The sequence below is a fragment of the Helicoverpa armigera genome, chromosome 3, assembly GCF_030705265.1.
Source record: "Helicoverpa armigera isolate CAAS_96S chromosome 3, ASM3070526v1, whole genome shotgun sequence".
Taxonomy (NCBI): Eukaryota; Metazoa; Arthropoda; class Insecta; order Lepidoptera; family Noctuidae; genus Helicoverpa; species Helicoverpa armigera.
This window is the reverse complement of record NC_087122.1, coordinates 4,119,471-4,131,678: the sequence shown is the minus strand read 5'-3', so window position 1 is coordinate 4,131,678 and position 12,208 is coordinate 4,119,471. Positions and strand designations below refer to the sequence as shown.

Below are 12,208 nucleotides of genomic sequence, written 5' to 3'. Positions count from 1 at the left end.
CCATCCGTCTGTCACCAGGCTGTATCTCATAAACCATGATAGTTAGAGAGCTGAAATTTTCACAGACAGATGATGTATTTTTGTTGCCGCTACAACAACAAATTCTGAAAACTTGAATTAAATAAACATTTTGGGGGGCTCTCATACAAAAACGTGTTTTTTGTCCGTTTTATAAATAATGATACGGAACCCATTGTGCGCGAGTCCAACTCGCACTTGGCCGGTTTTTTTAATATCGCACTTTGTGTAGGATGAAATGCTAGCCAAAACAAATCTAAAAACGACATATCAGATTTTTTTCTAAAGCTTGCTGAACTTCTGATTAAGTATGCTATAATCCTGTACTTACGTAAAGGGCTAAAGTACCTGCCTACAAAGTTAAGTAAATGTTCTTACACTAATTTGTATAATTTAAGTTTAGACATAGGATTTTTGAAAGTTCTTCCTCCTGCCCTGTTCCCAATTGTATTTGGGGTCGCCGCAATATGTCATCCTTTTTCATTTTCCCCTGTCACTCGTCATACTGACACTCACTCTCTTCCTATTCATGTCATCTTTCAGGCAATCCATCCACTTTTTCTTAGGTCTTCCTCTTCCTCTCCACCCATCTACATTCATACTTAAGTATATAGCACACACATTGTTGCATTTTTTAAAGTGAATATACATTTTGAGTCTCCTGGGCAGGAGAGGAAAGGATTGTGCGCACATCCATACGATGTGGCTGAAATTGCTGAAAATTCCAAATCTGGTCTTCGGGCCAACACTAAGGGAAAATATAATGGCAGTAAATATGGGAGTATACCGGGGCATAAGTACATAGGGGTACGTATCATAACGAAGTACATAATGGAGTTCATAAGGTATACATTAGGGAGTACATAGAAGTACATAATGGATAACATAGGAGCGGAAAGTAGGGAATTAGGGGTGTATATATATGTATAGTTACTCCAGCACATAAGGCATATGTATATGAGTACCAGTACATAAGGAAAATATTGAATACAATATTCCAACAATTGAATAAAAGCAATATTTGATTCCTTGAACAGTAGAAAACGACGTCTCGGCGGTGCCTACGCTAATTGGGAGTTTCCAGTATCTACATACGTACATATTTTTTGTTCTGCACATAGAGGAATTTAGCCTACTGCTATCACGCTGGCCAGACGGGTTGATAGAGGGGTTTTTTCCGAGTTTTCCTTCTCTCGCACTGGTGTTCGACTTCGACTGGTGTGGTGTGATGACTTGAGCAAGACGGCTGGCAGGAGCTGGATGCGAGAAGCCGAAAATCGATCTCAGTGGCGTGCACTTGGAGAGGCCTATGTTCAGCAGTGGACTGCGATAGGCTGATGATGATGATGACGTACATATTTGATTTGATTTGTATTTGTAGATGTCAGGATAAATCCTGGTAGCATGCTTCAACATGACTGAATTGTTTTCACATTCCCTTTTCTATTTGGTCATCTTTAACAAATTACCGAATCACCAACCTGTCGGTGGCAAATTCTCATCTGACAATAAAAGAAGTGTGAAGGTGAGTCTAGACTACAACATTTACTAGTATCAGAACAACGAGCCACTCCATGATATGTTCTAGTGAATCTAGTGTATCATCGTTTTACGAACTAAACGTCGAGCACGCTTGCCTCTATGTTACAAACCAACGAGTATAATGAATGGTATAATATTTCGTCGAGCGCATTGCTAAACGCAGCAACTTGTAGGTCCAACATTTCAAAAAAGAATGAACGCAAGGTACATCGATATGTTGGTGGTAATGCACACTCGTTGTGAGCATTTACCCGTAACATAATGCCGAGCATTTGCAAGAACGTTACATTACTTGGAAATGCGTTGGAAACCGAGCTTTTGTCTACATTGTACTATTCGCAAGAATGTTACATTACACAGAAATGCTCCAGAAAATGTTGTAGTCTATACTCACCTTGACGCCACAAAGTCACAAAAATTAATCGTAGCGATGAAGTAATTATTCTATAGCTACCACTACCACCAGCCCCGGATCTAGGGGGGGGCAAGCCGGGGCCCATGCCCCGGGCGGCAAATTCAGGGGGCGGCAAAATCAGGTGGCTGACTGATTTTAAATCCATCACAGATTACCATAATAGTTACCGTCTTGACCTATGCAGGGTGTGCGAACAACCCGGGCGCCTCGGTCTCAGGGGCGCCGCGGGACGCCCCACCAACAGGGATGTTCCAGTGTGAAATTACACCCGTTTGATAAGAAGTTCCATTTTTTGAAGCAAACATTCTAAAAAAGTCGCCTCGCTTTGTTTAATTGATCATTTTGATTATTTTTCACTTTTAACATCCTCCAACTAAGTCAAAAAAATCTCGCTCGCTACGCTCGCGGCTAAATGACAATGTATGTACTGTTTTTCGGATGGTTTATTATTTTTATTGACGCACCGAATCAACGAACACAAAAGGCACTCGCTCTAATCACGGTTTCTTTTTATTTGTACATAATTCCCTCCCAGTTTAAATTGTGAGTCTTCAAACAAATATCTTAAAAAAGTTCGCGCTCGCTACGCTCGCGGCTACTTGTTGCTTGACTGTGTACTTAATCAGGTACTTTTGTGTCGTATGCTCAAAAAATTTCGCGCTCGCTTCGCTCGCGCGATATTGTACAAACTTGTATTATAAGTTTTAAGTCAAAGGTAGCAAAAAAAATATTTATGGAGTCCTCAAAAACTTTCGACTGCTTGTTACTTTACAGCGCTTTTTATAACTTAATAACTTTTTGTGTAAATTAATCTGTCTCGACTTTCATAACTTAAACCTGGCCAACAGTTTGCGCCTACAATGATTTGGTCATTTTTTTTTTAAGTCATTTACCTCCCAAAAAAGTGACTTTCGTTGCTGAAAATAAACATAGGTAAGTAGGTAGGTAGGCGGGGCGGCATTTCCCAGTTTTTGCCCCGCCTAAAAAAAATTGAAGATCCGGGGCTGACTACCACCATAGCTAGCACTACCACTTCGATATTTTAGCATAAAAATGTAGAATATTAGTTCCTATCTTTTGATTATATTTCGTTCCTATAAAAAAAGGTACAAACCAGCATTTAGCATTCGCCATTCGCGCCTTTTTTGCGTCTAGATTTTTTCCGGACTATAAATGCGAACGATTATGTATAATTGACCATTATCTGTGGGCTGCGGTTGACGTTCGTTCATTCACTCGCTCGCCTGAGTGAGATCTTCAATCTCGTTAGTCTCCGTTCGTTCGTTTACTAATGTCAAAAAAGTTGTAACTTTGCTTGGCGATAAAACGTAATGTTTTTTATTTTATTAACTTTCTGTGTTCCCACACTTTTACTTAGCGTAACAACAATCAAGTAGTAAATTATAGTATCTATAAAAAACACATTGTGTGTATTGACGCCTAAAGTTTTGAAAAAACAGTTCACTTACATCGCCACTGGTGAATTAATCAGCTGAATCATAATGAAAGCGCATTTTAAATAACTGAAAGTAGGTGAAGTGTGAAAAATAACATTGAATAGTACGTCTCAGTGCTTTATTATTGCGTGCGAGATGACGGACAGCACCTTCGTCGCGAAGCCGGCGCGAGGCTGGCTTCACCCCGACTCAGTGCTCGCCAGCGATGGAATCACGTATGCAGTCAGGGTAAGCATCCTGTTAGATGTAAGATACCGTTTAATGGCATCTCCGTGATCGTACATTAAAAGAACAAAACCTCTGTGAGTAATAAGAACAGCCATGTACTAAATGTAAATCATGGCCTGTTTGCCCAGTTATTTTGTTCCTAACACAGATTCTAGTCATGCAAATATAATCAAAGTTTTCAATGACATACTAACACGTAAACCTGAGATGGTTATCTGGCTGAAACATTTCAAAAATGTTTCTGGGACAGTGGTTATACACATTTGTTACTCAATCTCAATACTATTGTTATGACAATTTCACAATCAGTAGTTGTTTGTTGATACACAATATTGTCATCATTATGTGAATACTTTGTAAGCAGCTTGGGTCAGAATGTATAGAAGGCTGTGCAAAGGATTCAGAACTTTAAAAACATTTCATCAATAATTAATAAAATAATATAATTCTTGTAAATCGGTTAGTTTTATTTCTATTTGTATAAAATGGCTTAAAAATAAGCCTAAAATCATCAGGGAACTTTTAACAGGTGTCAACGACTCGTCTGTGAATGAGCATTGATGATCAGTTTTCGACTTATGGCACCCCAACTTAGATGTGATTGTTATTAGATATTTTCTTTATAAACCACCCAGAAGTAGGAGCCCTGCTAAGCGACTCTATCAACATGCTTTGGAGTCACCAGGCCTGTTGGAGACTGACTTTCTGTGCTCATTTGCAAAGGAATCATCGGTCCAGGGCAGATAGTACCCTGATGATTTCAGTCTTAGTTTTTGCCATTCTTTGTAATATAATTCAAAACTGGCCATTTATAAGATTTTTTAATGTTGAAAATGTTAGCCCTGAGTTGTTTGCACTCTGCCTGCAATAATAATAATACTTGAATTGTCTTTGGTTTTCAGTATATTGGCTGCATGGAGGTTTTAACATCAATGAAGAAACTCGACTTTGAAACTAGATCTCAAGTAGCAAAGTAAGTTTCATTAATCCTCATTAACTAGGTAATATTAAAGGATAAATAATCATCACAATTATTTTTTTAAGTCAGTAATGATTTCTCAAACTATATATTATATATAAATTATATGAATTTATTGTAAAACATTGTTAAAGATGGCTTTTTCATATTAGATTGGCTGTAATCTCTGTCTGTTTAGTCTGTCTGCCTAGTAGCTCTTTGCATTGTTTTAAAAAACAATAAGAGCAGACACTTAATGTATCATAACATTTCTCCAAGTCAGGGTAAACTTAAAGAGTAACTAATAAGGCATTAACAAATTGTTATAACAATTGACTACAATGATAATTCTTAAAATATTTAGAGCTATGTTCGATGTGGCCTGTGGCCTCCTACAATTGAAAGAATACTTTTGTTTAAATATTGTATTATAGATAATTGTTCATTGTTGTAGTTGGAGTTGGTTAATTAGTTTACAGAGCTATTGTTTGATGCTATATTTTATTTTATTACAATAATCAAAGGATTAGATTCTCTCTGCAGTTTACAGGGTACTAAATTAATAAATTCCTTTTGTATAAATAAATACTACTATTCAGCCTAAAAAGTATTCTATTTTTTAATTTTTATTAATTACAGAGAATGCATAGCCAGGGTATGTGCAGCAGCAGGGTTAAGATCAGCTGACAAGAAGCGGAGAGTATGCCAAGCGGCTGTCCGTGCCTTAGCCGCTCGCCCAAGAATGGCGCACTCCGGCGCTAACGTCGCCCTCACAATATCATCTAAAGCAATTACGTTAGCAGCTCTCGAAGGTGGAGAGACTATAGCCCGTCATGACATGCCAAGGGTCTCATTCGCATCTGGAGGGGACACAGATTCCTTAGACTTTGTAGCTTATGTAGCCAAGTCAGTACCACCAGCGGAATGGCGAGCATGCTATGTTTTAGAATGTGGTGGAAGATTAGCACAAGATGTCATAGCAACTATAGGACAAGCGTTCGAACTACGTTTTAAGGAATTTCTGACGAAACCCTCATCGTAAGTACTGTTATGTTTGCGTATTTATTAATAGGTGATGACTAAAATGAGGTAAAATGTTGGAAATTTGAATTGAAGAAATGATAAGTGTGAATCATATTCATTCCTCAACTGTACATAAAACAGGAAAAATTTCACAGAAATTGGGTTACCCGGTTTTAAAGCTTTTCAATCGTATTTATTTAAGTTATAATTTCTACAAAATATTTGTTAGACCTCTTGATGCATTACTTATGTAAATTACATAGATATTATCATACAAGACAAAACATTAGTACAACTTATAGTGGCACAAGTAGATAAACTAAGTCTGTAGTAAATAAATAGCACACAATAGCCCTTTATGTTTGCCCTTTTACATTATCTTCTCCAAAATGTTTATTTATTTATAAATGTTGTGTGTAATAAAGGATAATAATAATAATTCATAGTGAAATATGTGATTTGTAAACATGAATCACAGCTCTGTTTATGTATTGATAATGATTACCTTTATACTCATTCATATTTAGACATGGCCGGTCATGACTATTTATTCAAAGAACGTTTATCTCCCAATGAGTAATGTTACCAGGGACCATTCGTAATAGGGGATAAATTATAAAAAAATATAGTAAAACTGTAGAAAGTGAAAAGTAATGTCACATATTACATTGAACGTTTGACCTGATATGAAAATAAGACTTTGTTTGGCCATAATCTGAAATGCTACTTTATCCCAGAGTGCTGTTACTAAGGTCAGACTACAACAAAAAGAACTTTCTTTCTTTCAATCGACACAACATTTATTTTAAATCCTTCAAGTTCAATGCTGTTTAGGTCGTATTTGAAAATTTTGTAATTTCCAGGTTAAATCTAAACGGTTCGAGAGCTCTATGTGAGACTGCAAGCAGCGTGCCGCCCGACGACCGCGAGTACTACAACGACATGCCCGACAAGTCGCCGCCGGAGGTCACCGCGTCGTACCGACACCCGCCACCACCACCCCTGGCTTCACTGGCTTCACTACCTTTATCCTCGTGAGTACCCTGCAACTATTGATTATTTATTGAATACAAGTAAAGGTCCTATCCCTCCCAAACCACCTATATAGGTCCGTTCAGACAGACCGGCTCGGGAGAAGAGCAAATTCTTAACACGTTGAAAATCTAGTACTTAGTATTTGTAGTAAATAAGGTTTATTTTTGAATGTGTTGCTTTTGTCATTAAGAATGGTCGAAGTAACTAAGTACCAGTTTTTACAGTGAGTGACTGCTTATCTGACCAATCAAGAGCGTAGCCCGGCCTTATGTAAGAACTCAGGAGAAATTGTTAAGTTTCACGATAGAGCTGGTATATTGAATATGACCATTCTAATACAGAACAATCATTTAGACTGCTAAATCCTATTTTTTCTATCGTTCCATATACAATGTGTCCCGGGGATAAGTGACCGCACGAAATTTTTTGAATATTTGTACAAAATTAAGGATAATTTCATTTATATTTTTGAAAAAAATCATTAAAAAAAATTTATTGTCAGGCCTGTTAATAACAGGCTTTGCTCTTTTTTTTCAAATTTCAACTGACTATATTTTTGCATTTGTTTGAAATAGCAGCAAACATTGTTGTGAGCTATTGTAGGAAATATCATGTAGTTTATTAATAAATTAAAAGAAAGTGATATTATCGGGGCATTTATTGGACTTATTTTGAAAAAACTGAAAAAAAGGCGTTATTTTCTTTGAATTTTTATTTTCTTTTTTTTCTAATAAATGTTTTATTACATTTTTGTTATGTTTGATAATTTTAATTGATAAACTATGATGTCGGCTAGTCAATAAAGAAAAAGAATTTAAAAGATGTAAAACTTAGGAAATATCTTAAAAAAACTGCAGCACGTCACAGTATTTACTAAAAATCATTAAAAAAAAACCAAAGGCGGTAAGTCCCAAATATAAAGGAAATTATCCTTAATTTTGTACAAATATTCAAAAAAATTCGGGCGGTCACTTATCCCCGGGACACATTGTATAATACATTATGAAAATTATAAATAGTGCTTTAAAATAATAAAAAAATCTATTTTTTTTTGCCATTTCAATAGAGGATGCAGTCATCAAAATTTGGCACTTTCGAAAAAGATGAATCATCTATTTACACCTGCCAAAATTCAATAAGTCATTGTAATATTGATTCACTTTCTTAGAAAACTGAATATTACACACAGTTTGTTTACTTAGCGAAGCCATATTGGGCTAAGGTTATCGTCACTCCTTGTAGATCCATATCATTATTGAATTATCATTAACGGCGCCGGCACTCGATCACACACAAGATTAGTTTTCGCTTGTACTTATTCGAAATTATAGTTGAGATCTTCATTCGGTCATAGATTGTTCTTAAAAACTCACTCTCTTTGGAAAATAAGAGTGGGTTCATAAAATTGCGTCTGATATTACTTTTGATTTATATTCCTATTTTATTTAAATTATATTTCTTTGTAAACCTGTTTCTTAATGTAATGTTGAAACAGAACAAACCATTGAACTATTTAGGGGTGGAGTAAACATTACTGAACTTATTTTTTGAGTTACTATTGCTACTACAATTTGAAGCTACTTCCGTGACGACGTCATAGTTTAGCACACATCCTTTTTACTTCGATCCAGTTACTTATACAATTATAAAGTTATTAAAAAATATATATCCTGATAATAATAATTGTGTTTGTTTCAGTTGTGAGGAGAGCGTTCGGCACTACGTGAACCAGACGCCGCCGCCGCGCACCCCGCCCACCGCGCTGCTGCCCAACCATCACACCGACATCTTCGACATGCGTGAGTCTCCATGTTAATTAATTTATTTTACAGTTTATATGCATAGTTGAGATGACAATAAAACTAGAAAAATCTACTTTCAAGACTCTCATCAAATAACTTGGCTGTTGGCAAAGATACTGCGTTTGCTCGGCTCGAAGCATCAAACAGTTGACTACAAAGCGGGAAACTGTGTTTTGTTTTCGTACAATTTTCATTTGAAATAAATACTGAATTTTTTTAATGTACACGCAACAAAACCACAGATTATTATAATAGTTACTACCAAAACTCTTTAAAAATTTTGTTACACGAAGAAACAGAGACTTAAATCTATTTTATCTGCAGATTTACTTGTTAGATATGGAATTTTGACATTAGCCCTATAGAAGTATTGTGAATTCCCAGTATCGAGTATGCAAATCAACAATAATGGAAATGACCGTAAGACACAAGTTATCTAACACTTCAAAATTACCCCATAATGTCGCTACCACTAACTTCACATTTACAGAGCCATTCACGGCTGCACCAATGATATCATCATCGGCAGCATCGTCATCATCCACGGCGTCCGCCTCGTCCCCGGGCGACGTGTCCGCCGAGCCGCTGTCGGCGCAGGCGCAGGCGGCGCTGTTAGCTCGGGAGCCATGGTTCCACGGACCCATATCTAGGACCACTGCTGAGAAGGTTGGTCATTTTGTAGTTTGTATATAGGAAAAGCAGAAAGCTGTACACAAACTTTAGTTTGTTTGGTATATACTATGTATGTTGATTATTTTTATTATTGATTCTGTACGTATTTTATGTCTACCTCGTTGAATTTGGCATGGATGCAAATCAACAGATATACAATATGTGTAGCATATCGAAGTAATTTACAGGGCACAAGCGTTTTATAAAATGTTTTTTCTATCAAAATTCATGCACATATAGAAGAAGATCTTCGTAAAAACTTGAAACTTCGTAATGAAATATGAAGGCTAAGTACTTTATTCATGCAATCCAGTCTTTTGCAAGGACATCTCGTTACAAAACCCTAATTATTTAGTTTACCTAGTTATTAGTGACTTTGGCAAAAAATGACAAAGCCACACCAATTTAAGTTTATGTAAAGTTTTTCAATATTAGCCAATTTCTTTTCCAGCTGGTTGTTGAAGACGGGGAGTTCTTAGTGCGTGAGTCAGCGGCATGTCCGGGCCAGTTCGTGCTGACGGGAGCCAGGAAGGGCAGCCACAAACATCTGCTACTCGTCGACCCCAATGGAGTGGTATGTACCTACATTTTAACTATACTTAGTTAGGATGTTTGTTTGGCTGTTTCTCACATATAGGGTCCGTTCAGACAGACCGGCTCGGAGAGCATCGGCGCGTTTTTCTTTTCACAGAGACCGGAATCGACTCCGTTCAGTTGAAAGAGCATGCAATCGGAGCCAAACGTCTGCAAGACCGAGAAAAAGTACGCGATCGGAGTCGATCGCCTCCTCTTATTATTTCACACCAAGCGCCTTCGAGCATTATTAATGACAAAAGCAGTTCAGATGCAAAAATAAACCCTACTACTTGATACTAAGTACTCGATTTTCAACGTATTAAGAATTGGCTCTCCTCTCCGAGCCGGTCTGTCTGAACGGACCCTTAAAATGCTGAAAAGATTTGATTATAATGGATATTGAGAAATCACATGGGCTAATTGAGCATTGAAAACTATCAGCGAAAATGTGGATTTTGGAAGTAATTCCTTGGAGGTACAGGTGAAACGGCGGGTAGAAATTATGTCGGTAAAATGTTACAAATTGATAAAGGGCTACCCAGAAGCATTAGTTCTAAGTTCTGCCATTCAGTCTAAATCATATCCATAATAAAATTTACAGTCAATGTGTACAGTTTTCTACACCACAAATCTTCTTTCTAGGTCCGAACTAAAGACCGGGTGTTTGAAAGCGTGCCGCATCTAATTAAGTACCACTGCAGCAACGAGCTACCCATCGTGTCGGCCGACTCCGCGCTGCTATTGCGCAAACCCGTACTACGCGACGCCACGTAAGAACTATGTAATTATACATAAATACAATATAACCCACATTATGTTCTAAGAATAACGAGAAACGCGAGCCCCAATGCCATACATCGGATCTGTAGGAACTGATAAAGCTTGAATTAAGAATTTAACGTTTCTTCCATATTACATTCAAAGGCATTGTTATTACTAAGCCTTTGAAATCTTACAGGTTTCAGCTAATATTAATGTTTGTCACATATCGAATATCTGTCCCATTTGCAATATGTGGCTGAATGTACAATCAGCCTTTGTATAAAGTACGTAATTGTTGTCTCGAATGTACCCACTAGATGGCATTTATAACAATTCCATTTTGTATCGGTGTATCGCAAAGTGATAAATAATTTTTAATTAAGTACCAAAGTCGTGTTTTGGTTGGGATGCTATTGCAAAAATTGTGATTTTTTCCAATAAACTTATCTTATTTTGTAACTATATATAATATAAAACTAGTCTTCACCAAATTTTTATTTAGGAGTGAAGGCCGCTATCTTTTTAAGCATGAGATTAGTTAATATTTTATTAATTATAAGAATAATGTTGCTGTGCAATTGACCATGCCAAACTGTAGTCGAGACACAGGAGTCTTATTTTTATATTAAAATGTATTTTGCTAAAATATCTATACATTGAATGACGGAGCATGCATTCTAACATCGCACACAAATATAAGAGCTCTCTGCGTTATAGTTTAAAATGTTTTATTATACGTTTACAATAAATATTAACACATAGGTGCTATGATGGCTTACTTAAATAATTTTACATTTTAACGTAGTGGCGTAATTTTATAAAAATTGAAACTGTACATACAACATCACATCATCTGTTAATCGTAGACTTTTAAGACTGTTATGTTAGACTCGAATCTTTCACTGAGTTCAGTGATAAAAGTTTAATGCTTTAAAAATATGTCTCTCAATAGTGAGAGTTTATATAGTGGCACAAAGAAGTGTTTGGTACCCTGTCCCGGGGGAAGGGTAGTGTTATTACACCTACCACGATCTTCAACTACCGTTGGTTAGACAGTGAACTAATTAACGGGCGCTATAGGTTGATAAAGCTGAGTACATGGACTGAAGCAAGGCATGACCGCACAATACGAAATATTTATGTAGGGTAGAAAAATTACTCAGCAGGACTGATTTTTTAGAAGGGCAACCCACAAATCTGTTAGATAATTATGGGCGTGGATCAAGCTGGTGTGGTCGCACCGAGACTGTTGAATTATTGATGTACTCGTCATTAGAATTTCAGCACAAATTTAAATTATCTGCTTGTATATCACTGTTTAGTGTAAAATTTTATGCAATATTCCATTGACATATAATGTTAAACGTCATCATGCAAATATAGTTTATGCAAATATGTTATCGAACTATCATTATTATTAATTATTAAATGTGATGTATTTAAATGTATTAAGTGATTAAAATAAAATATTTTGGAAAATCAATTATTTTTTTCTTTCCTGTATTGGTAATAAAACCTTCTTTTTTGCTTCCTTATTTACTTTACTATAATTTATTATGTACTCCTGTAATGTAAACCCTTATCTTCTCTTATCTATAAACATTATTATATACTTACTCCCCTTATATACTCATACTACTATACTTATATACTCCCCTTATATTCTCCCTAAACTTCCTTTTGTACTCTATTATGTGCTCCCCTAATGTACTTTCTTATA

At 36.3% G+C, this 12,208-nt stretch overlaps 1 protein-coding gene across 1 annotated transcript; it reads left to right on the top strand.

The window, feature by feature from the left end:
- Positions 1-3,234: 3,234 nt before the first annotated feature.
- On the top strand, positions 3,235-11,971 carry LOC110383811 (SHC-transforming protein 1). Its single transcript, XM_064043525.1, has 8 exons — positions 3,235-3,660; positions 4,563-4,633; positions 5,258-5,656; positions 6,505-6,675; positions 8,375-8,475; positions 8,969-9,144; positions 9,602-9,724; positions 10,369-11,971. The coding sequence occupies exons 1-8, from the start codon at positions 3,568-3,570 to the stop codon at positions 10,498-10,500; spliced, it is 1,266 nt and encodes a 421-aa protein (XP_063899595.1). The 5' UTR covers positions 3,235-3,567; the 3' UTR covers positions 10,501-11,971.
- Positions 11,972-12,208: the final 237 nt, after the last annotated feature.

Coding starts and splice junctions, on each gene's coding strand:
- LOC110383811 (XM_064043525.1), top strand. CDS start 3,568: ATGACGGACAGCACCTTCGTCGCGAAGCCGGCGCGAGGCTGGCTTCAC. Junction 8,476..8,968: donor CACCGACATCTTCGACATGC/GTGAGTCTCCAT, acceptor TCACATTTACAG/AGCCATTCACGGCTGCACCA. Junction 9,145..9,601: donor CTAGGACCACTGCTGAGAAG/GTTGGTCATTTT, acceptor TTTCTTTTCCAG/CTGGTTGTTGAAGACGGGGA.